We start from the raw sequence: 25,437 nt of genomic DNA on the forward strand, positions 1-25,437 counted from the left end.
CGGGCCCCGCTCCGAGCGGCGCGCCCCCCGCGTGCGCGCGCCCGCCCGCCGGGTCCCCGCCCCTCGCTCCCGCCCCAGCTCGCGCTGCCCGGGCGGGCGCCGGCCGCTGGCGCCGCTTCTGCAGCCGCCTGCGGGGCGTGAATCGGCCGCCCGCCCGCCGCCCGGGGACCCGGCGAGGGGCGGGGGCAGCCCCGAACCGGCCCCGGATCGCCCCGCTCGCGCCCCCGGCTCCCCGGGAAGTCTGTCTCCGTGCGCCGTGCCGGCCGCTCGGGAGCCCCGCCGCCGCCGCCGCCGCCGAGTGAGAGCTGGGGGAGGGGAGGGAGGGGCGCCCGCGGAGGAATGTGTCGGGCTGGGGGGCGGGAGCGGGGTCCCCGTGTGAGCGCGACCCGGGAGGGCCGGCTGGCCAGGGAGCCGGGTCATGTGCTGTTTGTCCCGCGGAGGCGCGGAGAGGTGCCAGGCCCGGGCCGCCGTCGGTTGGCTGCACCGGAGGACGGGGACCGGGCCTGGGTGCGGACTGCCGGGCTGGCAGGGTCCAGGCGGTCCTTTAGGCTTCGGTTCGGGTGGGTCGACCCTTCCCCAGTCGTGGCCCTCCCTGCACCCCCTGCTCCTTTGCGCTGCACTGGCTGACCTGCCTGTCCCCTAGCCCTTTCCCCGCTGTCCCCGAGCCGGGCCATCCCAGTCTCCGCTCCGTTGGCCTCCATGGCGGAACCCCTGAGTGTCCCCACCAGTGGGATCAGGATCTGGGGGGTCAGGGCTGTTCTTGCTGAGAAAGCCTCTAGTTTCAGCTATTCCCTACCTGCCCTGGGACAGACCAGCCCTCGCATTCTGTGCCCCCACCCCCAAGGCCGGTGAGGTGAGATCCAACCAACATGACAGGAGTTTGAGGCCCTTTAGGGTCTCAGAAGGGGCCCCGGCATCCCCGGGGTCTCTCTCCACACTCTCCACCCTGCCTCCGTGGGCGTAGGCTGCTCAGCCTCTCCTCCCAGGGTGTGGGCACCCGATCACCCACATTCCTGGGCTCCAGTCTGGCACCTTCCCCAGAGCAGTGGACGCCATAGCATTGGCCTCAGGCAGGGGGCCCAGACCTGCCTGCCCCTTTCCCTTCTCCCCCTTTTCAGGGAGACAGACCCCAGGGTTACCCTCCCTTCCCCATAAAGACAGGTATCCTGGCTTCCCCAACCCCGAGCCCCGGGCTGGATGGATGCAGGATGACCCCGCCCTCCCCTGCCCATTGTCCTGGATCCTGAAAAGGAAGTGCTGGGGGGCTGGGCCAGGGGTTTGGGGCCACAGGCCCTGTGGATCCCAGCCCTGGACTGTTCCTCCAGCCCTTGCACTTTGCCCATTGGCAGCCCCTGCCTATGTGTGGAGGGTGTGGGCCCTGGGTGGGAGCTGGCTGTCGCTTCTCCCTGGCTGGCCCTGACCCTGCTTGGGAATTTTAGGGTGGGCTTTATGTTTAGGATTCTCTCTCCTCTCGTTTCCCTTCTGGGCTCCCCGTTTGTGCTTTTGCCCTGCAGCCCTCCTCCCTGCCTGTCCTCCCATTTCTGTGTGTGTTGGCCTGCGCCTTTCCTTCCTTTTCCTCCCATTATTTCCTTCGTAGCGTGACCTCGATTTTTGCCTTCTCTCCAGTGTCTCTGATTTTCTTGGTATCTGTGGCTTTCTGCCCCTCCTCTTCCCCCTTCCTGCCACCCCCAGGGTCTCTGCCCCTGTGTCCCTTTCTCAGAATTGCCCTCTGTGCAGCCTCTCCTCTGTCTGACGCTTAGTACACTTGTGAGTGACGAGGAATAAAAATATCACCGTCTCTGCCCTTGGATTCACATTGCATTGGGCCACTCCAGAGGGACAGCCATCCTGACATCACCCCCCACCCCTTATTCTCCAATCGTGCAACCCCAAACACACCTCTGGAGCTACAGGTGCCTCCTAACCACTCTTCCCCCACCACCAGGGTTTCCCCCGCAGCCCCAGCTGGCGTGGCCAGGCCCCAGGTGTAGGATGGGGCTCCCCCTACGAGGGCCGGTAGCAGCCAGAACTGATACAGCCCCCCTGGTCTGGGGCCAGGACGACAGGTAACCGTGAGCCGGGATATGGCTAGCAGGGCCTTTGGGAGTCCCTGAGGAGCGTGGCATTTGGGAGGAAGGCCAGGGAACTAGGAACTGGGCCCTTGGGGGGTTGAGGAGCTGAGGAAGGGGGGTGGGGTGGAGAGACTGGTTCCTTGGAGAAGCTGAGAGTTAATGTCTGGGTCCCCCCAGCAGCTCTAACCATCTCTTGTGTGTCTGTCCTCCAGCTGAGGAGGGTGGGAGAATCTGAAGCCATGACGGGTGCCTCAGTGAAAGTGGCGGTGAGGGTTCGGCCCTTCAATGCCCGTGAGACCAGCCAGGATGCCAAGTGTGTGGTCAGCATGCAGGGCAGCACCACCTGTGAGTGAGTCCCAGGGGCCTGGCAGCGGACAGGCGGGGTGGGCCAGGCCCACCACACAGGCTGGTCCTGCTGGGCCGCGCCCGGGTGAAGGGCTGTGCCCAGCACAGAGCAGGTGCTGGTTGTAAGGGTGGGGGTTGGGGCAGGCTGGCCTTTCCGTGCTCCTGTCTGGGAGGGGGAATGCTGGCCTGGAGCCCTCCATTGCCCAATCCAAGGAGGCAGTCTGGTGGGGGCGGGTCCTAGGAAGCCAAAATTAGCTTTGGTGCGGGAGGGGGTGGGGAGCATTAAAGGGGAGAGATGAACTAGGACAGAGGAGGGAGTACTAGGATGCCTGGATTCAGGGGCTTGTGGGCAGTGGGCAGAGGTTGGGAGTGCCTGACCTTGGCCTTCCTTCGCCCTCCCCTGCCCCCTCAGCCATCTTCAATCCGAAACAAAGCAAGGATGGCCCCAAAAGCTTCACCTTTGACTATTCCTACTGGTCACACACTTCGGTAAGGTTGTTGGGCGGGGGAAGAGCTAAGCAACAAGGGACAGGGGGTTTGGGTCCTAGGAGAGGGCATTGCAGGGGAAGCACCTCTGGGAGGGTAGTTGGGATGGGGTGGGTAGGACACAGCTTGTGACTGGGAGGAAATGGACTAGGACCCCCAGGGATGGTTAGGAGGTGATGGGTGGGAAGCACACCGGACGTTTGGGCGGTCTTTGACAATGGGGGCAAGCCTCCTGGGCCTAGACACTGAGGACCAAGCCCCGGAGGGCTCATGCTGTCTTTCTGCTCCGTTTCCACCTAGGCTGAGGACCCCCAGTTTGCATCTCAGCAACAGGTGTATCGGGACATTGGAGAGGAGATGCTGCTCCACGCCTTTGAGGGCTACAACGTGTGCATCTTTGCCTACGGGCAGACCGGGGCTGGGAAATCCTACACCATGATGGGCCGGCAGGAGCCAGGGCAGCAGGGCATTGTGCCCCAGGTACTTGCCGGGACCCGGCCGGGCCGCCAGGGCGGGAGCATCTTCAGCCGTCCCTAAGGAGTCTAAGGGTTATGGAGCAGAGAGCTGGCTCTGAGGCCCTTAGTGACAGGGAATGTGAGGGTGGGTAGGGGTTGGCTATATCTTGCACAGCCAGGACCCTCCAGAAGCAACAAGGCTCAGTAAGGAGAGCCAAAGCTATGGCATCGGAGAGCCCTGGTTTGAACTCTGGTTCTGCCACTTACCATTTACCTTGTCTCGTAACCACTGTGAGTATACCCACCCTGAGTTCTGGTGTGTCATAGTTAACGTGGTGACTATACAGGAAGCCAGCTGCGGATAACTGAGAGGTGCTCGTAATTCTCCCTGGCTGTGCAGTGTAGTGGCCTTGCACGTAGGCTCTGGAGTGAGGATGCCTGGATTTGCTAGCTGTGACCCGGGCAAGTGTGAACCTCTCTGAGGTTGCTTTCCCATCTGTAAAACAGGAATGACCCCTCCCTCAGGGCTGAGTTAGGGTTCAACTGGACCATTTAGGACAGGGCCTGGACAGGTGCGCTGTGAACAGTGGCTTTTCTGTGTCCTCTCCAGCTCTGTGAAGACCTCTTCTCGCGTGTTAGTAAGAACCAGAGCGCTGAGCTCTCCTATTCTGTGGAGGTAAGTCCAGGTCTCGATGGGCAGGAGGGAGGGCATGGTGTTCCTGGCGGGGGGGAGGGGGAGCAGGGAGGAGTGGTTAAGACCAAGGACAGTCTATGAGTCAGACAGCCTGGGATTCATGCCCTGCCAGTTACTAACGGTGGCTTTGAGCAAATGATTTTATCTCTCAGCTGCTGAGCATGTTCATCTATGAAATGATAATGGCAGGGTCCCCGTCCTAGGGTTGTGGGTGGCTCAGTAAGCATATGGGAAGTGCTTAGCGCCATGCCTGGAGCTAGGAAATGCTCAGGGTAACCTTAGCTGAAATCACCGGTTTCATACTCGGTGGAGTATAGGGTGTTTCATAATCAGTATTTTGTTTGCTTGTTACTTTTAATTTATTTTTTTATTGAATTTATTGGGGACATTGGTTAGTAGGATTATATAGATTTCAGGTGTACGATTCTGTAATACGTCATCTGTATGCTGTGTTGTGTGTTTACCACTGCAGGCCAAGCCTTCCTTCACCATTGATCTCCCTAGACGCTCTTCTGCCTCTCCCCACTCCCCTCTTTACTTCCGGTAATCACCGTGCTGTTATTTCTTATTTTCTTCTTCCACGTAGGTGAGCTATATGGAGATCTATTGTGAACGGGTACGCGACCTCTTGAACCCCAAGAGTCGGGGTGCTCTGCGGGTCCGGGAGCATCCCATCCTGGGCCCCTACGTGCAGGACCTGTCTAAATTGGCTGTGACCTCCTATGCAGACATTGCCGACCTCATGGACTGTGGAAATAAGGCGAGGTGAGGTGGGCCGGTGGAGTGGAGGGAAAGGGAGCCAGGCCTAGAATGGTGAGAGGTGGGACCCAGTGACCACTCCCTTTCCCCCAGGACTGTGGCTGCCACCAACATGAATGAGACCAGCAGCCGCTCCCATGCCGTCTTCACCATTGTCTTCACACAGCGTTGCCATGACCAGCTCACTGGGCTGGACTCCGAGAAGGTGGGAACAACCCTCTCCCCACTAACTATCCCTACCTAGTACCATGAAATGGCCTTGTGTCCTCCCTGCCCACGCTGGGTTTGAGTGCCTTCTCCAGGCTTCCAAAGGTCTCTGTCCTCCTCTCAGATCATAGGGTACAGCCTCCTATTTTCTTGTTTGTCCTTCTTACTAGACTTCTCAGTGCAGGGCTTGGATCCCACTGTACCTTGTCTGGCACACAGTGGGCAAGTAAATACCTATAAACAAATTAATGCGCGCATGGATGAATAACCAGTCCCTTACTATTGTCTTAGTAAATTTCATTTCCTCCTGCCCTGTTCCTTCGCCCCCTCCTGCAATTTTCCATCCCTTGCCAATAGCCCAGTTCCCTTGTTGGGTGTTCTGCTGATTTGCCTGCCCCACCCCACTGACCCAGCCATCTCCTACCTCTTTCCTCTGACCCAGGTTAGTAAGATCAGTTTGGTGGACCTTGCTGGGAGTGAGCGGGCTGACTCCTCAGGAGCCCGGGGCATGCGCCTGAAGGTGAGGAGGCTGAGGAGGGACGGCCGGGGGCAGGGTTGGGGGAGTGTGCAGTGGTTCCTCACCCTAACCTGGGACTCTGGTTGCGGGGAGGAGGGTGGGGAAGTGGGGTGGAGTGGGAGAGGAGGGCCTCATTCCCCACATTCCTTATCGCTTTTCAGGAAGGTGCCAATATAAACAAGTCCCTGACTACTCTAGGGAAGGTGATCTCTGCCCTTGCGGATATGGTAAGACCTGGGGGTGGGAAGAGAAGGGGCTCTGGGTGAGGGGACACCGGGGATGGCCCACCCTGACCCCCTTCCCCCTTCTGTCCCCCAGCAATCAAAGAAGCGGAAGTCGGATTTTATCCCTTACAGGGACTCTGTGCTCACCTGGCTACTCAAGGAGAATTTGGGTGAGGGGCTCCTCCTCTCTGTCTTTGCTGACCTTGCCACCATTCTGCTAACCCCCTTTGATAAATTTGCCACTCAGAGAAGCTCAAATGCTCGAGTTGTCCAATTGACTCCTCTGACCTGGGGAGCATCCTTTGAAGATGTCCTGCTGCTGAGATCAAGGCCACACCCTGCCTGCCAAGCCAAGCGCCTCACTAACCTGGCCACTCATGACCCCTTTCTGACCCCACACCCACTGCTGACTTCATCCTCCTCCTCCTGCTCTGTTTCACCGATGTCTGTTGTCTCCTTGACCTCACCCCTGCTCCCTCTAGCTACTAGATTTCGTGTGTAGCTCCACAATGCTTAGCTTCACTCTACCTTGGTCAGTGCCCGCCAGACCCCTGTCTGGGCACTAAGGCCCCCTGACCCAGTCTGACTTTCCTTAGGACCCAGCCCAGCTTAAGCTTTTCCCTCCTCTCCGTGCATAGGTGGGAACTCACGCACAGCAATGATTGCAGCCCTGAGCCCCGCAGACATCAATTACGAGGAGACTCTCAGCACCCTCAGGTGGGGCTCTGGTGGGGTGGAAACAGCATAAGAAACGTGCCAGGGGAGCTCAGATGCTGGTACGTAGTTCAGGAACCTGCCCATGAGACAGAGTTGACCCTTAACTGTGCCCCAGTATTTTAAAACCTGGGAGGAGAGAGGGAAATAGGCAGCAGGCAGCAGACTAAGGTCACCTGGGTCTGGGCCTCACTAATTTCAATCCTCCCTCTTCACCCAGATATGCTGACCGCACCAAGCAGATCCGCTGCAATGCCATCATCAATGAGGACCCTAATGCCCGGCTGATCCGGGAGCTGCAGGAGGAGGTGGCGCGGCTGCGGGAACTGCTGATGGCTCAGGGGCTCTCGGCCTCTGCTCTGGGAGGTAGGGCTCCAAGGGAGGGGCAGCTCAGGGATGCCCCTTGGCTTGCCTCATCCCTCCTCACTTGCCTTTGCCTAGTCCTGGGGCAGGGAGGGCCACTGACCTTAAGCCCTTCATGTTCTCAGTGACATGGGACAGATACGGAACGGGAACCTCCCATGCCTTGCAGAAATACAAGCTTAACAACAGTTAATAGTGGGATGGTTTCTAAAGTTTACTGCTTAGCCTCACTGATACAAAACAGTGTCTATTCTAGAGGATGTACAACTGTATGGGCTGTGTCAGGTATTGACTCTGAATTCAGTATTTGGGTCCATCCCATTGAGGACAGTTAGGGTGCTAAGGGGCCCAGTAGGGGAAACAAGGGTGTCCATTCTTGGTAATGGAAGGATAAGGTAGATGTAAGAAAAACAAAACAAAAATAGTCTAGTCTCTCTTATCCTAGAAGGCAGGATCAGAAATAGTGGCCACCTGTAAGGGGGGTAGATTTTAGCTCAACATAGCTAAGAACTTTCTGATAGTGTGAGCCACCTAACAATGGAAGGAACTCATTGCCTTGTTCAGTAATGAGCTCTCCACCCTTAGAGGGAAGCAAGCAGAGACTGGGTGCCCATTGCTAAGGCTGCAGTAGGAGGGCTTCCTGTTGGGTGGAGGTTGACCAGATGTCTTCGGAAGTCCTTATAGACTGGTCCTCTCTGAGGCCTTCTCTACGTTCCAGTCAGCTACATCTTTCCTTAGCCTCCTTTGCCTTCTTTCTCCTTCCCAGGCCTGAAGGTGGATGAGGGGAGCCCTGGAGGTGCTCTGCCAGCTATAGCGTCTCCCCCTTCCCCAGCTTCACCCTCATCTCCCCCCACACACAATGGGGAACTGGAGCCATCATTCTCCCCCAATGCTGAGCCCCAGATTGGGCCTGAGGAGGCCATGGAGAGGCTGCAGGTGGGAAGCTGGAGCTGGCCAGGACGGGACCTGGGGGCTGATGGGAATGTAGTTCTCCAAAGCCAGGAGTGATTTGGGCCCCACGGTAGGTACTTGCCCCAGAAGGTCCTGATCCCTGTCTGCCTCATACCCCCAGGAAACAGAGAAGATCATAGCTGAACTGAATGAGACCTGGGAAGAGAAACTACGCAAGACTGAAGCCTTGAGGATGGAGAGGTATGAGGCGGAAGGGGGACAGTTGGAGCCTTGGAAGATTGGGGGGTGGGGAGGGAAGGTCAGATTCTACAGGGGAGGAGTTCATGGGTAACGAGGATAAGACTAACATTTGTCTCTTGGCCTGCAGAGAAGCATTGCTGGCAGAGATGGGGGTGGCTGTCCGGGAAGATGGGGGAACTGTGGGTGTCTTCTCTCCGAAGAAGGTGAGTGAGTGGGTGGGTGAAGAGGCCTAGGAGACCCTGGGTGCTTAGAGAAGACGGTTGGGGGTGGGAGAGTGATAAGTTCTAACCCTCATCTCCAAGGTCTCTGAATTATCCCCCATCATCTCTGTCCCCACTCCTGCATCTTCTCTCTGTGTTGTCTGGCTATCCTGCCTTCTCTCTCCCTCCGTCTGACAGTTAGCCTAAGAGGCAAGTTCTCAGTAAGTGCCTGTGGCCAGGAACTCTAGGGACCCAGAAGAATGACATGGCCCCTACCCTTAGGGGGCTTCACGAGCTGCTTAGAATCTAGGTATTTACAAACATCACCTCACACGTGTGTATGTGAATTCATGCCTGGACTTCAGTAAGAACCTGGTTACAGTGCTTGCCCCAGGAAAGAGGGAGAGGACCTGGGAGGTTGGAGGTTGGTTGGATAGAGACAAAATGTAAACTATTTTGTATCATTTGACTTCTGTACTCTGTACATATGGTATCTACTAAAAAAAATTAGCTAAAAATATATTTCAAAAAGGATAACTTAGAAATAGATAAGAAATAAGCACCAAACTGTAAGATGTTGATTGCAGAAGCATCGAGAGGTTTAAAGATGGTAGCATCAATACAGCCTGTAGATGAATGGAAACTGGTTTCCTGGAGAAGGTGGTTTGGCTGTAGGAGGAGGGCTTCCTGTTTGGTGGAGGTTGACCAGATGTCATAAGATCAGAGCGTGAAAGAAGGTCAAGATTTGGGAGAAGCTAAGAGCAGAGAGAACATTAGGCAAAGGAAACACAGGTATCAGTCGGTGGGGCGCACCAGGTGTGTCATGTGCCTGGTGTGTAGCGGGTAGCGGGTGCTCAGTACATCTTTACTGAGAGGAAGGAAGGAAGGAAGGAAGGAAGGAAGGAAGGAGGCTAGGAGTGATCAAGCGCATGTGGAGGCACCAGCAGAACATAGGAACGGACCAATCAGAATGGATGCTAGCCATAGACAGCTGGCACAGCTGTATGGGTCAGGCATCCTGATGGGATGACGTGGAAGCCAGTTTGAATAAGTCAGGAATTCCCAGTCCCCTGGAGAGCTAGCCACATCTGTTTGATCTACTTAATGAAGGACCAAAGTGCTTGATGCAGGCAGGGTCACGGGCACTGCCTAGGAGAGGTGGCCGATTATTGGAAGAAGCCCTCCTGGTTTCATAAGATCAGGGCCGTCTGGGAGGCTGAACAAGCAGGGGTCATTGAACAGGGATCTGAAAAGAGAGGGGTTTGCTTTGCATGGCCTACGGCACAGTGAGGGAGTGAGAGCGCCATGGGTGGGTGATGGAGGATGGCAGGCTGGACTGAGGGACCTGGTCCAGGGGTGGGTACCCAGGGCTTGGGGTCCTTCTGAGGTCTGCATCTGGGGGAGGAGCTACATATGGCTCTCAACAGCTTGCAGCCACCTTGAGGTACTGGGTACCTGAGGAGCTTCCACCACAGTTGCAGGGCTGGAGGAAAGGTAGAAATGGGTGGAGAAAGGTAGATGTGGTGGGTGTTTCTTCCCTGGAGGGCTTCCACTCCTACTGAAGCTCAGCGACCAATAAGGATGAGTCGCTTTTTGTTTGTAATTATTCTTAAAACGGTGATCCATACCAGAGAGAACCTTCCCATAGCGCTGAGAGGTGGGTACAGTGAAAAGGAAGTCCTCTTCCTTCCCCCCTCAGATTCCCCTCCCAGAGGCAAGCCCTCTTATCAGATTCCGACATGTTCTGGAAGTAGCCAGTGCACACACAAGTGTGGGTTATGTATAATTAGACGCAGGTGTGTGCGCATGCAGGCGCGAGTGCCTACATTCATGATCTCTTTTTGGAATAGTAGTGGTTGAGTACTTTATACTTTGCTTTTTCACATAACATTGAAATTCTGTCTGTTCTTTTCCAGGGTGTCAGAATATCCTATTGATGTAGGATAATTTAGTTAGCCAGTTTTCTAATGATTGTCCTTTAGGTTGTATCCCATTTTTCAATATTATAAACAATATTACAACACTTGATCTTAAATAGGTCTGTTATCTGTAGAAACAAATTCCTAGAAGTGGAGATTTGGATCAAATAGTAGCTATGTAAAATTTTAATCTATTTTGCCAAAGTGCCCTCCAAAGATAATAACCATGTCACTTTATACTCCCAGAAGCAACATCCTCCCCCTCTTCTAATTTTAAAAAATATATTTTATTGATTTTTTATAGAGAGGAAGGGAGAGAGTTAGAAACATTGATGAAAGAGAAACATCGATCAGCTACCTCCTGTACATCCCCTACTGGGGATGTGCCTGCAACCAAGATACATGCTCTTGACCAGAATCGAACGGGACTTTCCAGTCTGCAGGCTGATGCTCTATCCACTGAGCTAAACTGGTTTTGGCCATTCTCTTCTAATTTTCGATCTTTACCAATCTGGTAAAATGGTGTTTTACTTTTGCATTTTCTCAAGGTGGTGAGGATGAACATGCTTTTATATGTTTAAAAGACTTGTATGCTTCAGGAGGGGAGCTGTTAGACTCCCAATGGGGAAATGGGTGGGGGCTCCAGCCTGGGAATTTGGTCCTAGGGGAAAAGCTACAGTTGGTCTTGGAGAGGGCCAAGAGTCTTAGGGAAAGTTCCCTCTTTCTGGGACCCCCCACCACCAGGCTTTCACAGGGGTGGGAGAGGGTAAGGGTGGTGCGGGGAGGACCAAACTCTGGGTCCCCCACCCCCAGCCTCATCCTGAGTGGCTCCCTGCTTATCTGCTTGACATATTCAGCTTCTAGGTAAGGTTTCATCTGAACAAAGGGTTCCAGGGCTGAACAGAGATTCAAGAGCGCTGTCCTAAATCATGTCCCCTCTCCCAAGGGAGAGATCACTCTCTGCTCTCAGAGCCCATCAGTGTTTGGCATTCCTGACACTACGGAGTTGGGAGGGGCGTGAGAGTCCCTGGGGAGAAGAGGAAGTGTGGCAGCAGGGAATTGTTGGGGTGCCTGGGTAGAGGGGCAGGCGCATGGATACATGGTATATCCACCATGGATCACCATCCAGGGGTCCCCAAAGAAACACGGGGCCCGACTGTTGGCTCTTTTTCCCTACACTGTGTGCTTTCACGCTTCCATGCTGCTGTTCACACTCCTCTTTGACCTGGAATGCTCTTCATGCTGCATGTCCACGCCCTCATCCTCAAGATTGGAGCCCGTGCTGCCTTTCCACGAGGTCCTCTTGAACTCTGAGTCCTGCAGTTCACTTTATTCATCTTTGCCTCCACCTCCCCAGCCCAGGGTCTGGTGGCACTCAGCTCCTGGGAACAAATGAATGAATGAATTACTATGTGAAGATGTGAAAAGATCAGAAACTCCACTGTAACGTTGCCACGTCTTACCTTCCCAAGTGGACAGATTTCCTTGCTGACAGGACAGCAGCACCGGGGTTGCTTCATCTCTGTGTCCCACCTAGCACTTCTCAGGGTCTTTAGGAAGTAACTTCTTGTAGAAAGAGGCAGAGCATCTTGTCTTCAGTTGGAAGGCAGGGGAGAGCTTTGTGGAGGAAGTGGCATTTGAGACAGACTGTGAGGGAAGTGAATGACTTTGACAGGTGGGGCTGGGGTGGGGCTGGGAGGGAGGCTGTTCCAGGTGAGGGAACAAGGGGAGCAGCTCCCGGGCATGTTTAGGGATAAAGGAGATCTGGAATCAGTGTTCAGTCCCACTGGGTGGGAACACACCAGAGAGGGATCCCGGAAAGGGGCTGGGATAGGTGGGCGGGGGCCCTGATGTGAATGAGGCCCACGGATGCCAGTGTAAAAGGCAGGCTTAGCCCTAGCTGGTTTGGTTCAGTTGATAGAGCGTTGGCCTGTGGACTGAAGGGTCCCCAGGTTTGATTCCTGTCAAGGACACATGCCTGGGTTGCTGATCAATCCCCAGTAGGGGGCGTGCAAAAGGCAGCCAATCAATGATTCCCTCATCATTGATGCTTCTCTCTCTCTCCTCTCTTCCTCCCTGAAATCAATAAAAAAATATATTTTAAAAAAAGGCTTAAGTCAGGTGGGCATGGGATGCCAGCTGGGCTGGGCTGAGTGGAGAAGCATGACTTGGCCATGGTGTGGTATGAGCAGGAAAGTTGGGAGACCCCTGGAGACAGCGGGAAGTCAGACAGTTGCGGCCGGGTAGCTGAGGCAGCAGATATAGGGAGGGAGACCTCCCCAGGATGGCAGGAGTGGCGTGCGGATGTGTAGAGGGAAAAGGTCTTATATACTGTGCTTTCCAGAGCTACATGCCTGGAGTGTCGCTAAAGAAACCAGCCAGGAAGGAGTGCTTTGGGGGAAGGGAATGGACTGAGTTTTCGATGTGGAGCAACATAATGATCAGCCCGTTAGATGGGACTCGACAGGGACAGCACCAGGCAGCCGCTGCAGTGACCTTGGCCCAGGTGAAGCAGGGCTGGAAAGGGGTAGTGGCCAGGGAAGATTAGGGAAAAGGGGGTTTGTTTGTTTTATTTGCTTTTGAATTGAACTGACACTTTTTTTAAAGCCTCACTTGAGGGTATTTTTCCATTGGTTTAAGATAGAAGGGAAGGGGAGGTGGGAGGGACATTGATGTGAGAGAGACTGCAACTGAGGTACTTGCCCTTAACTGGGAATTGAATCCGAGTCCTTTATATTGTGTGGGCTGACTCTTAACTACTGAGCAAACCTGCCCGGGCTTGAACTGACACTGTTTACTTTTAAATTATGATTGTTCAGTAAAAGTAATCCATGCTCCTGAGAAACTGAAGCTGTAATAAAAGGTGGGAAGTAGCCGAAACCGGTTTGGCTCTGTGGACTGAAGGGTCCCAGGTTTGATTCCGGTCAAGGGCATGTACGTTGGTTGCAGGCACATCCCTGGAAGGGGGTGTGCAAGAGGCAACTGGTGGATGTTTCTCTCTCATCGATGCTTCTAGCTCTCTGTCCCTCTCCCTTCCTTTCTGTAAAAAATCAATAAAATATATATTTTTTAAAAAGTGGGAAGTATCAGTCCCCTCACCCAGTCTCTCCAGAAGTGGCAAGATACATTTTGAAGGAAGAAATGAGACCTGGGGACGGGGAATACAGGGAAAGCAGAGGCGAGGGCAGGCGGACTCTAGGTTTTAAGGAGATGGGCGGTCGAGGTGCCTTTGAAGAAATGGGCCTTCGGAAGGGTTGCTGACCTGGGAAGGGGTAGATGGATGGGGTTATTTTAGGCCCTGGTGTTTGAGGAGAGGGAGGGTGAGGCTGTTCTGAAAGTGATGGAGTAAGTGGGAGTAAGTAGAGGGGAGAGTTCGCCGAGTGAGGGGAGGAGGAGCAGCTCAGTGCTAGAACCCAGAGGGATGTCCGCTGGAGCTTGTTTCCCCCCCTTGCGGCACCCCCTGGCTGGCTCTCGGGACCCCTTCCCTGACCCCCGCTTTCCCACAGACTCCCCACCTGGTGAACCTGAATGAAGACCCCCTGATGTCAGAATGTCTGCTCTACCACATCAAAGATGGTGTTACCAGGTAGTGTTCGATCAGTGGCCTGTGGGGCAGCCTCTCCTTTTGGGGTGCGATTTGCAGAGGGACGGCCACACTGGTGACTCCCTTTCCTGGTGACCTTGCTGGAAACACCCCGGATGTCAGGACGGCTGGCTCCACAGCTCTGCTCGCTTTCTAGGCTTCCTCTGGCCTCTGAGCAGCTGTCCTGCCTCACCCACCACTTTGGTTTGGCTGAGTTGCCTCCTGGGACAAACGGACCCAGCGCTGCGGGGATAGCTCCTGACTGCTTAGAGCAGTGGTCAGCAACTCATTAGTCAGCAGAGCCAAATATCGACAGGACAACGATTGAGATTTCTTTTGAGAGCCAAATTTTTTAAACTTAAACTTCTAACACCACTTCTTCAAAATAGAAGAAAACTATTTTTGTTTGTAATTATTCTTAAAAAATACTAGGCTGTGGTATTTTGTGGAAGAGCCACACCTCATGTGGCTCATGAGCTGCAGTTTGCCGACCACAGGCTTAGAGCACAGACGGGGTTGGAATCTAGACCTCCACATTTTCAGCCTTAGCCACTGCCTCGGCCTCCCTGGATGGAGCCTCCCTGGGGGGTAGAGGGAATCGTGGTCCCAGGCCCTCATTGTTTAGGGGCAGTGCCTGGGCTGTGGGTGGCTGCATGGCTAATGCTAATCCCTGGGGCTCAGTGCCTCTGAGGTCATCTCGGAGTTAACGAGGCGAGGGTGCCCCTTTCTGTCTCACCACAGCATTTACTAGCTGCCCATGGTAGGCAGTGAGCTCTCAGGTGATCAGCTCAAAGGATGATGGGAGGCCCATCCCCTCTGGGTTCCCTTTTCTCGTCTACTATGTGACACAGGGGCTTTGGAGTCAGGCAGACCTGGGTTCAAATCCCAGCCTCACCACTCCTGGGCTGCATGTCCCTGGGCAAGTTAGTTTTCCTTCTGAGCCTCAGTGTCCTCACATATGACGTAGAAATAATGACACTTGGCTCACAGAGGGGATGACTGGCATTCAGAAGCGGCTTGATGACTGCGACACCTGCTGAGGAATTGTTGGCCATTGCTTCCCAGGGTCGGCCAGGTGGATGTGGACATCAAGCTCACCGGGAAGTTCATCGGGGAGCAGCACTGCGTGTTCCGGAGCATCCCTCAGCCGGACGGAGAAGGTAATGCCGAGGGAGTGCGAGTGGAGTGGCCGGACAGGAGAGGACAGGGCCCTCGTTCACACTGCATTGGGCACTGGGTGTGCAGCCATGTATGAGGGCATGTATCCTCATCCTCACAGGGGCTTTGAGCTCATGGTGAGCATTAGGGAAACCAAGGGCCAGGCTGTCTGCACTTACCCCGGGTGCTGCGAGGGGCAGTGCGTGGCGAGGGTCCAAGGCAGAAACAGCACTGGCATTTTGGTGAAGAGGTCGTCTGCCTTCTTTCTTGACTTTTTTATCCTAAAACAGCATCCTGGTCATTTTTTTATGGAAATTCTATTTGTTCCAGTGGGCCTTCTGAATTTATCTCTGGAAAATGTGTCTATCTGTCCAGCTCTGACTGCAATGGTTTCAGGGAGTTAACTGGCCCATGTATCCCTTTGATTCCAAAACGTTCAGAGATTGTTTTGCCCCTCTATGCCATAGCTGCAAAAGCTTTTAAGAATCACAAGCCCAAAGGGTGATGCCTGTCTGACATCAACAGAACAATGCTCCTGAGGTTCAGGGTGTATTTTGAGGTCACCATTTTGGTCTTGATCAGTCATTTCTTTAAAAAAGTGCAATGATTTGTGTTCAGTTAGGCCCAAGTGCAGTTGAGCTGTAGGAAATGTGCTGGACAGGGCGGCAGATGTTACACATGGCTCTTCCTCACCTTGAACTCCTATCTTGTGTCTCACAGATCTGAAAGGAGTGCCTAGTCTGATGCTTTTGAAGGCACAGGGAGGTGGGACAAGCAATGCCAGCACGTTTTTAAAAACCAGAAAAGACACTGTTGTGTGGCTTGCAGTTCAGGTGTAAGACGTGCCCATTGGGCTTCGGTTGGTTCAGGGTCAGCAGATTATTTTTATTTTTCAAATTGAGCTTATTGGGTAACATTGGTAAATAAAGTTATATAGGTTTCAGGTATGCAGTTCCACAATGCATCATCCGTATATTGTATCGTGTGTTCACCACCCCAAGTCACGTGGGGTCAGCAGATTCTTGCCCTCGCTCTGGTCTGGTTCAGTGGCAGCACACGCTTCCAGCACTGTGGGCTAAAAGCTGTTGAATCATCCAGCCCAGTGAGTCATTGCCGAGTTCCTGTCCTGAGGTTCCCTCCGGTAGTGCTGAGGCGATAGCAGAATCATCCCAGGCACGCGGAGTGAGCCCACCCTCAGGAGCTCAGAGGGTGTTTTGAGAAATGACAGCTGAAACACCATTAGTTACATCAGTAAAAGCAGCTGATGAATCTTTGCCCCAAAGACCGGGGACTCTAAAGGTTCCGTCCATTTGTGCCTCTGTTCGTACAGCAGGTTGAAGACTTGACCAAAGACAGGCAGAGGGTGTGGGTGTGAGCTAGAAGAATAGTTGTCACTGACCATCTACTGTGTACCTTTGCTCTTTCTCATGCAGCTCCTGTGAGGCATCTGAGATCCAGGGTTAGGGAATTTGCCCAAGACCAATTTGGCTAGAAGATGGCAGAACTAGTTTTGAATATAGCGTAGCAGGCTCCAGGGCTATGCTGTGAACTCTGCTCTGGGCTGCCTTAGTACGGAATGCTGTGAGTTCATGGACGTGGAGAAGCTGCCTGGCCAGCTCTGGCAAAACCCTCTCCTTGCCCGAACCCATTTTCCTGTTATACCCGTCATTCTGACTTGAGACTGCCTCCTGACTTACTCATTAGCTGTCTGTCTTACCACCTGGAAGTGAGCTCTGTAAGAGCAGGGATTTGGGGTTTTATTTCTGCTGCGTTTCCATGACCTCAGGTAGTGCCTGGCAGATAGTAGGGTGCAGTGTGTGTGGAATGGATGATTGAATTTGGGGGCATGACAGGGAATAAGGGTGGGCAACAGGCTGGTACCCATTACAGGCACACCATCCTCTCCTCTGCTGCCTTCTTTCATTGTTGTTCTGGGGCATATGGTGATGCTTCTTTCTCTGTCTTTTTTTTTTCTCTCCATCATTTCTTCCCCCTCTCTTCAAGCATTGGCTCAGAAATTGCTGCTTTCCCATTCTCATTTCTAGTCCTCTTGTCTAAGCTGAGTTCCTCTCTGCTTTCTTTGTCTCCCACAATATCACTAGTCCCATCTCTGCCTTATCTTACAATACACTTCAGTTTCCTCTATTACTTCCAGCATAAATCACGCTTGCATATCACTTTATTTGGGCTTTCAACCACTCTGAGCTAACTTCTGTGAGCTGTAGAATGGGAAGTCTTTGATGATCACATTTTATAGCTCACAGAAGTTGGGTGACGTGCTCAATGTCCCTCAGGTCAGGAGTTGCAGAACCTGGATTTTTGTGGTACAGGCTCTCTGTGATAATAGGAAGGCAGGAAGCTGCTGTCAGAAGGACAGGAAGCTGTCTCAGGCATCTTTGTGTCTCAGCAAGCAGTAGACTTGGTGATTTTTCGGAGGAGCACCTGGATAAATGCTTGGGTTGGGTTGACTGTACCTTGTCCTATGAAGACAATGATCTGTTTGTTAGCTGTGGCTTGAGCAGATTAGTCCGGTAGTGTTTTGTAAGATGCATCAGACAGGTCTAGGGGCCTGCTGGAGGAATCCAGGCCTACCCCGGGATAATGCTAGTTGGAAAGGAAGGGATGGGCATCTGGAAGGCAGGAATGACAGGGCCCGATGACCATTTGGCTGGGAATCACAGGTCTGCTAAGCTGCTGTGGGGAGGATGGTGGTGGAGGAGTACAGAGCTCCTGCAGAGGCTCCTGGGAATGTCAGCTGGGGCTCTAACCCTCCTTCTGCTCTTCCTTTCCCTTGCTGCCTGCCACCAGAGGGGCCATGACACCCCTAACAGGTACTGGGGGGTGGGGCTGGGGATGCATGTATTTCGGGGGGTAATGCAAGATGGGAATATGACCATAATCCTCCTACCCCGGGGTCTGATGGCTTCCTTTCCTTTCTCTCTCCCTCAGTGGTGGTCACCCTGGAGCCGTGTGAAGGAGCCGAGACCTATGTCAATGGGAAACTGGTGACCGAGCCGCTGGTGCTGAAGTCAGGTAGAGGAAGAGCTCGGGGAGGTGCTGGCATGCTGGGCAGAGGAAGTGCGAGGGCCGCGCTTCCCGGTGAACCTTGGGCAGCACCCAGAGAGAGCTAGGGAGCAGCGTGGGTGTGAAGAAGGACTGGGAAGTGACGATCAGGAGTCAGGTTTTGGTTTCTCTTGTTGCCCAGGCAAACGGGAACAGGATGCCCACTGCCCCAGGGTGGGTGGTTCCTGGTGTCAGCCAGAGGAGCCTGGGCTTAGAAAAACCCTCAGACTTGGCATGATGAGAGAGCGGGTGCCAGGGCCCCTGCGACTTGTGGGCAAGACCTTGCACATCTTGGGCACGGGGACGAGTGTGCTGCCACTTTCCCCTCCTCCCATCTCCAGGGAATAGGATTGTGATGGGCAAGAACCACGTTTTCCGCTTCAATCATCCGGAGCAGGCACGGCTGGAACGGGAGCGAGGGGTCCCCCCACCCCCAGGACCACCCTCTGAGCCCGTGGACTGGAACTTTGCCCAGAAGGAGCTGCTGGAGCAGCAAGGCATTGACATCAAGCTGGAGATGGAGAAGAGGTGCGAGGAGGGGGTGCTCCAGGCCCTGGGGCCCTCTAGGCTGTTCCTCCTGGCCCCCAGCCCCCAGCATCTTGCTGTTGGACACCCATTGAGGTGGCTGCAGAATCTCACAAAGCCTTCCTCTCCCTTCCCCGCTCCAGGCTGCAGGACCTGGAGAATCAGTACCGGAAAGAGAAGGAAGAGGCTGACCTTCTGCTGGAGCAGCAGCGACTGGTGAGGAGTTGGCAGGCGTGTGGGTGCAGGGGCAGGAGACAGGCTGGCAGCGCCACAGCCTGGCTCCGCTCTTGGTGCACACTGAGCCAGAGTGAGGAGTGGGCGAGGAGGCGGGTGGGGGTGGTGTCTCGGAGACGGTTGTGAGAGAAATGTGACCCACAGGGCGCTGTGCAGGGAACTGGAGTGCCTTCCAGGGCTCCCAGACTCCAGCCGGTCCTGTGGCAGCTTTATGATTCCCACCGGTCCTGTTATTCATTTAAGATTGCTCTTCACGTGGACTTTTAAATCGTTTTTTATTTTATTTATTTTTATTGACTTCAGAGAGGAAGGGAGAGGGAGCGAGAGATAGAAACATCAATGATGAGAGAGAATCATTGATTGGCTGCCTACTGGGGATCGAGCCCAAAACCCTAGCAGTGTCCTTGACCAGAATTGAACCCAGGATCCTTCAGTCTGCAGGCTGATGCTCTATCCACTGAGCCAAACGGGCCAGGGTGACTTTTAAATCTTTAACCTCATCCTGAGCAGTAACACGAGACGATAAGCTGCAGCTTGTGCTGACTGGCCACTTTCTGTGCCGGCCGCTGCTTCCACTCTTGATGTGCATTAACCTCAGACTGTGCCTGTGAGGGGGACAGTGGTATCGTCTCTGTGGCGTGGCTGAGCAGAGGTTAAGCAGCCCACCTCGGGGTGTGCGGTTCTGATGGCTGTTTTCAGTGCTGTTGGGACTCAGGGTTTCGGGATGTCCTTAGCCGCCTCCCGATTTGTTCTCTCTCTGGCCCCCCCCAGTACGCGGACTCTGACAGTGGCGATGACTCTGACAAGCGCTCCTGTGAAGAGAGCTGGAGGCTCATCTCCTCTTTGAGGGAGCAGCTGCCGCCCACCACAGTCCAGACCATCGTCAAGCGCTGTGGCCTGCCCAGCAGCGGCAAGCGCCGCGCCCCACGCAGGGTGTATCAGATCCCGCAGCGCCGGCGGCTGCAGGGCAAAGACCCCCGCTGGGCCACCATGGCCGACCTGAAGATGCAGGCAGTGAAGGAGATCTGCTACGAGGTGGCCCTGGCTGACTTCCGCCACGGGCGGGCCGAGATCGAGGCCCTGGCCGCCCTCAAGATGCGGGAGCTGTGCCGGACCTACGGCAAGCCGGAGGGTCCCGGGGACGCCTGGAAGGCCGTGGCCCGGGATGTCTGGGACACCGTGGGCGAGGAGGAAGGCGGCGGAGGTGGAGGTGGAGGTGGCGAGGAGGGAGCCCGCGGGGCAGAGGTGGAGGACCTCCGGGCGCACATCGACAAGCTGACCGGGATCCTGCAGGAGGTGAAGCTGCAGAACAGCAGCAAGGACCGGGAGCTGCAGGCCCTGCGGGACCGCATGCTCCGCATGGAGAGGGTCATCCCCCTGACCCAGGTACCGAGGGCCTTGCCGGGCTTCCTCCCTCCTCAGCTCTCCCCTCTCAGAATCGGAACCTCCGCCAACCTCCTTCCCCTTCTTGCTTTCGGAAATGTCATTCATGTACAGCAGCTTTTCTCAGTAGTTTCTGAATCATGTGCCTCGGTCGCTAGGGCACTAATAGAAAATGCAGATTCCTGGGTCCTGCCTCAGACCCACCGAATCAGCATCTTTGGGGATGAATCTGCACTTATGATGAGTACACAGGTGTTTGTGAGGTATAATAAGGTTTCAGGACCCCTGAGATACAGTGCACTTTCTTAAGTTACCGCTTGCCGAACGTTCACATGTGCTTTCTCATCACCTCCCCCTCCATGGGGGCCGACTCACTCTGTGCTGAGCACTTCCTGTGCCACCACCTTTAATCTGCACAGCAGCCTGCGAGGGCGCGTCATCACTGGCCCCTGATTTGCATGTGTTCACTCAATAAAGGAACACTCAGTGCTTACTGTGTACGAGGCTCTGTGCTAGCCACTGGGGCTTCACAGCAGACAGGGTTGCTGCTCTGCCAGCTTGCCTTCTTTTTTAAAAAAATATATTTTATTGATTTTTTTTAAAGAATTCAGTATATTTTTTTCTTAATATATTTTATTGATTTTCCACAGAGAGGAAGGGAGAAGGATAGAGAGCTACCCTGTTTCCCCGAAAATAAGACAGTGTCTTATATTAATTTTTTCTCCCAAAGTTGCGCTAGGTCTTATTTTCAGGGGATGTCTTATCTTCCCATGCGCTAGGTCTTATTTTTGGGGAAACATGGTAGAAACATCGATGAGAGAGAAACATCGACCGGCTGCCTCCTGCACACCCCCTACCGGGGATGTGCCCGCAACCAACGTACATGCCCTTGACCGGAATGGAACCCGGGACCTTTCAGTCCACAGGCCGGCACTCTATCCACCGAGCCAAACCGGTTTCGGCCCAGCTTGCCTTCTGATGGAGGACAGCAGGCAGGCCTCCACAGCAGCTCGTGGTTACGGAAGGCTTCCTTCTCCAGCATAGCTCCCTCTGCTCTTCCACTCCTGCCGCTCTGGCTTACTGCGGGGCGCACTCCTACCTCTAGGCCTTTGCACCTGCTGTTCCCTCTGTCTGGATGCCTTTCCCCATGAAAGTCTCACATCTCTCCGCCCCCCCCCCCCCCTCCTTCGGGTGTTTCCTGTAAGGTAACTTCTCAGTAAAACCCTTTCTGGCAATTCATTACAGCCAACTCACCCTGTCCTCCCATCCCCCTTCCTTGTTCTTTATCTCAATGTGTATAATTTATGTAAAGTGTATTGTGTAATGTTTGTACTTATATATAATATGGGTAATGGGTACTAAGTAGTTTAAATATATACACTTTTTTTCATTTTTTATTTTTTATTTATTATTTGTTTATTAAGGTATTTGTACATATCTTACCATTGCTCCCCCTTAAATATATACACTAATATTTAACTATTTTTTTGAAAATATATTTTATTGATTTTGTACAGAGAGGAAGGGAGAGAGAGAGTTAGAAACATCGATGAGAGAGAGTCATCAATCAGCTGCCTCTTGCACACCCCCTACTGGAGATGTGCCCGCAACCAAGGTACATGCCCTTGACCGGAATCGAACTCGGGACCTTTCAGTCCCCAAGCCGACGCTCTATCCATTGAGCCAAACCAGTCCCGGCTATTTTAACTATTTTTAAAAAATATTTTTTATTGATTTTTTACAGAGAGGAAGAGAGAGGGATAGAGGGGATGTGCCCGCAACCAAGGTACATCTGGAATAAAACCTGGGACCTTTCAGTCCGCAGGCCAACACTCTATCCACTGAGCCAAACCGGTTTCGGCTATATTTAACTTTTTATTGAGCTATACTATATGTACCATATTACAATTTTTCTTATTAACTGTCTTCCCCACTAAAATGGTGGCCAGTCTTGTTCTTCCCTTTTTGTTGATTGCCAATCCCCAGGGCACATTATTTGTTCAGCTGTGTTTGCTGAGTGCCTACTATGCATCAGGCACTGTTCTAAACACTTTACATTGTTTAATTTATTTAATTCTTAAAACAACCCTGTGCAGTAGCTATTATTTCTATTGGCCTCATCTCACACATGAAGAGACTGAGGTACGGTGACAAGCGAGTTCCAGACCACACAGCTGGGAGGGGGCAGACCGGGGCTGAGCTCAGACCCCTGCTCCGGGGCCCGTGCTCCTGAACCTCGGTCTCCACCACGCCCTTCGGGGGACCCCTTGACATTCGGCCACTCAGGGCCTTCCGACTTCTCCAAACGCGCTGTGCTCGGGAAACTCGGCTCATCTCACACTCCTCTCTTCTCTCCCCTCTCTCCCTCCCAGGATCATGAGGATGAGAACGAAGAAGCCCATGAGGCCACCTGGGCCACGCCCCCAGGGTCAGAGGTCGTAGAGGAGGAAGCCCCCAATGACCACGGGCCCTCCGCCCGGCCCTCTTCGCCACCCCAGTCCAGCTGGGAGCGGGTGTCACGGCTGATGGAGGAGGACCCTGCCTTCCGTCGAGGCCGCCTTCGCTGGCTCAAGCAGGAGCAGCTGCGGCTGCAAGGACTGCAGGGCTCTGGGGGCCGGGGCGGGGGGCTGCGCAGGCCCCCCGCCCGCTTCGTGCCCCCTCACGACTGTAAGCTGCGCTTCCCCTTCAAGAGCAACCCCCAGCACCGGGAGTCCTGGCCGGGGATGGGGAGCGGGGAGGCCCCAGCGCCACCCCCGCCCCCTGAGGAGGTTACTCCCCCAGTGGTCACCCCTGCCCGCAGGCCCCCGAGTCCCCGAAGGTCCCACCGTCCGCGCAGGAATTCCCTGGATGGAGGGGGCCGGTCCCGGGGAGGGGGTGCTGCACAGCCCGAACCTCAGCACTTCCAGCCTAAAAAGCACAACTATTATCCCCAGCAGCCCCAACCCTACCCGGCCCAGCGGCCCCCAGGGCCCCGCTACCCCCCTTACACTACTCCCCCGCGAATGAGACGGCAGCGCTCGGCCCCTGACCTCAAGGACAGCGGGGCGGCGGTGTGAGGCCACGTCCTGGGCAGAGGGGCCTGGGGGCCCCTGTGGGAGTAGAGAAGATGCCTGAGACACTGCTTCCCCAGAAGCCTTGGGGCAGGGAAGCCAGAGATGAGAGAGAAGGTTCGAGTAGGTGCTAGATGACCAGGTGACGGGCGGAGGCTGCAGGAAGGAAGAGGGCACGGAGATGCCAGGAGCAACCAAAGTGGAGGAAGGCGTGGGAAGCTGCCTGGGGGCCGCCCCTTGCAGAGGGGAGCCCCACAAACGCTGCTATGGGTGGGCGGGGCTGGGTGCTGTGTAACCAGTGTTTGACTTTCTTTTCAAGTGGGGGTGATGGGGGGAGAACCTAGGGTGAGGCAAGTTCTCTTCCCCAGCCCCTGTCTGCCTGTCTGTCTGTGGTGGTTTCTGTTTCAGGGAGGCGTGGTGGGATCATAAGTCATCCCCTTCCTTTTCTAGGCCTCCAGCTATACATGGAGGACCTGTCTGGTTTCTGGTTTGGCTGGGGTCCCATGAGGGCGTGGGACCCTTCAATAAAGGATAGCAAACGGAGCTCGTGGCTGGTGGTCATTGGTTTTGGTGTCTTGTTGAGGTGTAGATCATAGAAGGAAGAGACACGGGTCTTTTTTTTTTTTTTTAAAGAGCTGCCATTTATTTATTTATTTATTTATTTATTTATTTATTTAAAATATATTTTATTGATATTTTACAGAGAGGAAGGGAGAGGGATCCATGAGAGAGAAACACCAATCAGCTGCCTCTTGCACAACCCCTACCGGGGATGTGCCCGTAACCCAGGTACATGCCCTTGTCCGGAATCGAACCTGGAGACCTTCAGTCCCCAGGCCGACGCTCTATCCACTGAGCCACACCGGTTTCGGCGAGGCACAGGTCTTAAGTGAGCGGCCCCGGGTTTTACGTAGATGTGATGCCATGCAGTCCCATCCGTTCCTGAGTAAGAACAAGTCCACTTGGCTTCTTGAACTTCCAGCATCACCTTCCCTTCAGCGTGCACTGCCCATTAAAAAAAAAATGATTGTTGAAAGTATTACATATGTCCCCCCTCCCTATCGTCCTCTCCCAGCCTGCCCCACCCCGCCCTGCCCCCTTTGTCTGTGTCCATTGGTGATGCTTACATGCATACAAGTTCTTTGGTGATTCTCTTACCCCATCCCTGGCCCCCTTCCCTGCATTTATTTCCCTTTCATTTTTGCTTACCCCGTGCCTCCATCTCTGCCCTCAACACAGCTTCATTGTCTAGAACAGAGGAGGGGGAGGAGGAGAGGGGAGGTGAAGGACACGTCTGTCAGCACCTGGATGGCTGTTCCCGACAGGCGATGGAAGGGCAGGGGGAGGCTCTGCTTCATTGATCACCTAGCGGCTGGCAAGGTCTCCTGCGGAGCATCGTTTCCCCAGAGCCTTTCATCTTGGATGTGTTCACCAGAGACGGCCAGGCCCACGGCACTTCCTATTTTCATTCTGCTTCTGTTTCCTGCCTGAGGGCAGGGTCCACGAAGCATTCCAAGTAGCATTTTGTCCTCGGCCTGTTTTCAACAGGGGTGCTGGCTGCTTGTCCTGTTCTGACTTGGAGGAACATGCCCAGGGCAATGTGCTATTGTCAGTCTTACAGTTACTCCAGCCTTGCTCTGCCTTCACCTCGTCAAACCCCAGAATCCCCACTTTGCATCCTGTTCTCACAAAAACATTTCCACCCACTTGGACATTGAGCTGCTTTTCCGCAGCTTCCTGATGTCAGTCTTGAGGTGCAATCAGCCGAAACCACAGACATTATCCCCGTGGCAGCCAAACCGCAGCTCTGGGCAAGGGTGCGATTAGGTTTACTTAGTTTCTGTACCCGAACGCTGGCTACCTTTATTTTGGCACCTTTGACTAAAGCCAGGTCTTCAGGAACTTGTTGACAGTGACTCAAGATCTGGGCTGTAATGGGTAGTTTGGCGACCGTGTTTATTTGAGCAGTTATAATCTGCTCAGGGAGACTACCTGTGGGCAAGAGACGATGGAAGAGGAAGTTCCCTGGATGAGAGCAAGCTGAGCGGCACAGACAGCGCTGTGGGACTTCTGATGGGAAAGAGCTCATTCATGTGAAATGTAGTTGGTTATTTTTCTCTAAGGATTCCCTTAGGTAAATGTGTTCTCTGACATTTTTATCCATTTCTCACTTCCAAATCAATCTTTACAAATGTGATGTTTAGATTTTATTCAGAGAAGTGCCTGCTTATCTCTTATCTGTGCTGCACACTAACATATTCTCCTTTGAACAGCTCTATAAAGTTGGTCTCTTTGTTTCCAGATAGGAAGACTGGGGTTTGAATAGATTCATGA

General features: G+C 54.0%; 1 protein-coding gene across 5 annotated transcripts; it reads left to right on the plus strand.

Annotated features, from left to right (window-relative positions):
* Positions 1-66: 66 nt before the first annotated feature.
* On the plus strand, positions 67-23,646 carry KIF1C (kinesin family member 1C). Of its 5 annotated transcripts, none has more exons than XM_036452417.2 (23): positions 67-298; positions 1,946-2,066; positions 2,285-2,421; positions 2,830-2,906; positions 3,204-3,383; positions 3,969-4,034; positions 4,639-4,817; positions 4,905-5,016; positions 5,461-5,538; positions 5,697-5,762; positions 5,854-5,929; positions 6,398-6,476; positions 6,694-6,839; positions 7,603-7,772; positions 7,909-7,988; positions 8,116-8,191; positions 13,614-13,693; positions 14,756-14,850; positions 17,798-17,881; positions 18,253-18,439; positions 18,580-18,652; positions 19,442-20,056; positions 22,426-23,646. In XM_036452417.2, the coding sequence occupies exons 3-23, from the start codon at positions 2,358-2,360 to the stop codon at positions 23,107-23,109; spliced, it is 3,267 nt and encodes a 1,088-aa protein (XP_036308310.1). In that variant the 5' UTR covers positions 67-298; positions 1,946-2,066; positions 2,285-2,357; the 3' UTR covers positions 23,110-23,646. The 5 variants fall into 5 exon arrangements, with proteins under 5 accessions (XP_036308310.1, XP_045442582.1, XP_045442584.1 ...); XM_045586626.1 differs by having other exon boundaries at positions 68-298; positions 2,285-2,417; XM_045586628.1 differs by lacking the exon at positions 2,285-2,421 and having other exon boundaries at positions 68-298.
* Positions 23,647-25,437: the final 1,791 nt, after the last annotated feature.

Source organism: Pipistrellus kuhlii, unplaced genomic scaffold (genome assembly GCF_014108245.1).
Source record: "Pipistrellus kuhlii isolate mPipKuh1 unplaced genomic scaffold, mPipKuh1.p scaffold_m20_p_23, whole genome shotgun sequence".
In the NCBI taxonomy this organism is placed as follows: Eukaryota; Metazoa; Chordata; class Mammalia; order Chiroptera; family Vespertilionidae; genus Pipistrellus; species Pipistrellus kuhlii.

Coding starts and splice junctions, on each gene's coding strand:
- KIF1C (XM_045586626.1), top strand. CDS start 2,312: ATGACGGGTGCCTCAGTGAAAGTGGCGGTGAGGGTTCGGCCCTTCAAT. Junction 5,763..5,853: donor TCTCTGCCCTTGCGGATATG/GTAAGACCTGGG, acceptor TCTGTCCCCCAG/CAATCAAAGAAGCGGAAGTC. Junction 6,840..7,602: donor CTCGGCCTCTGCTCTGGGAG/GTAGGGCTCCAA, acceptor TCTCCTTCCCAG/GCCTGAAGGTGGATGAGGGG.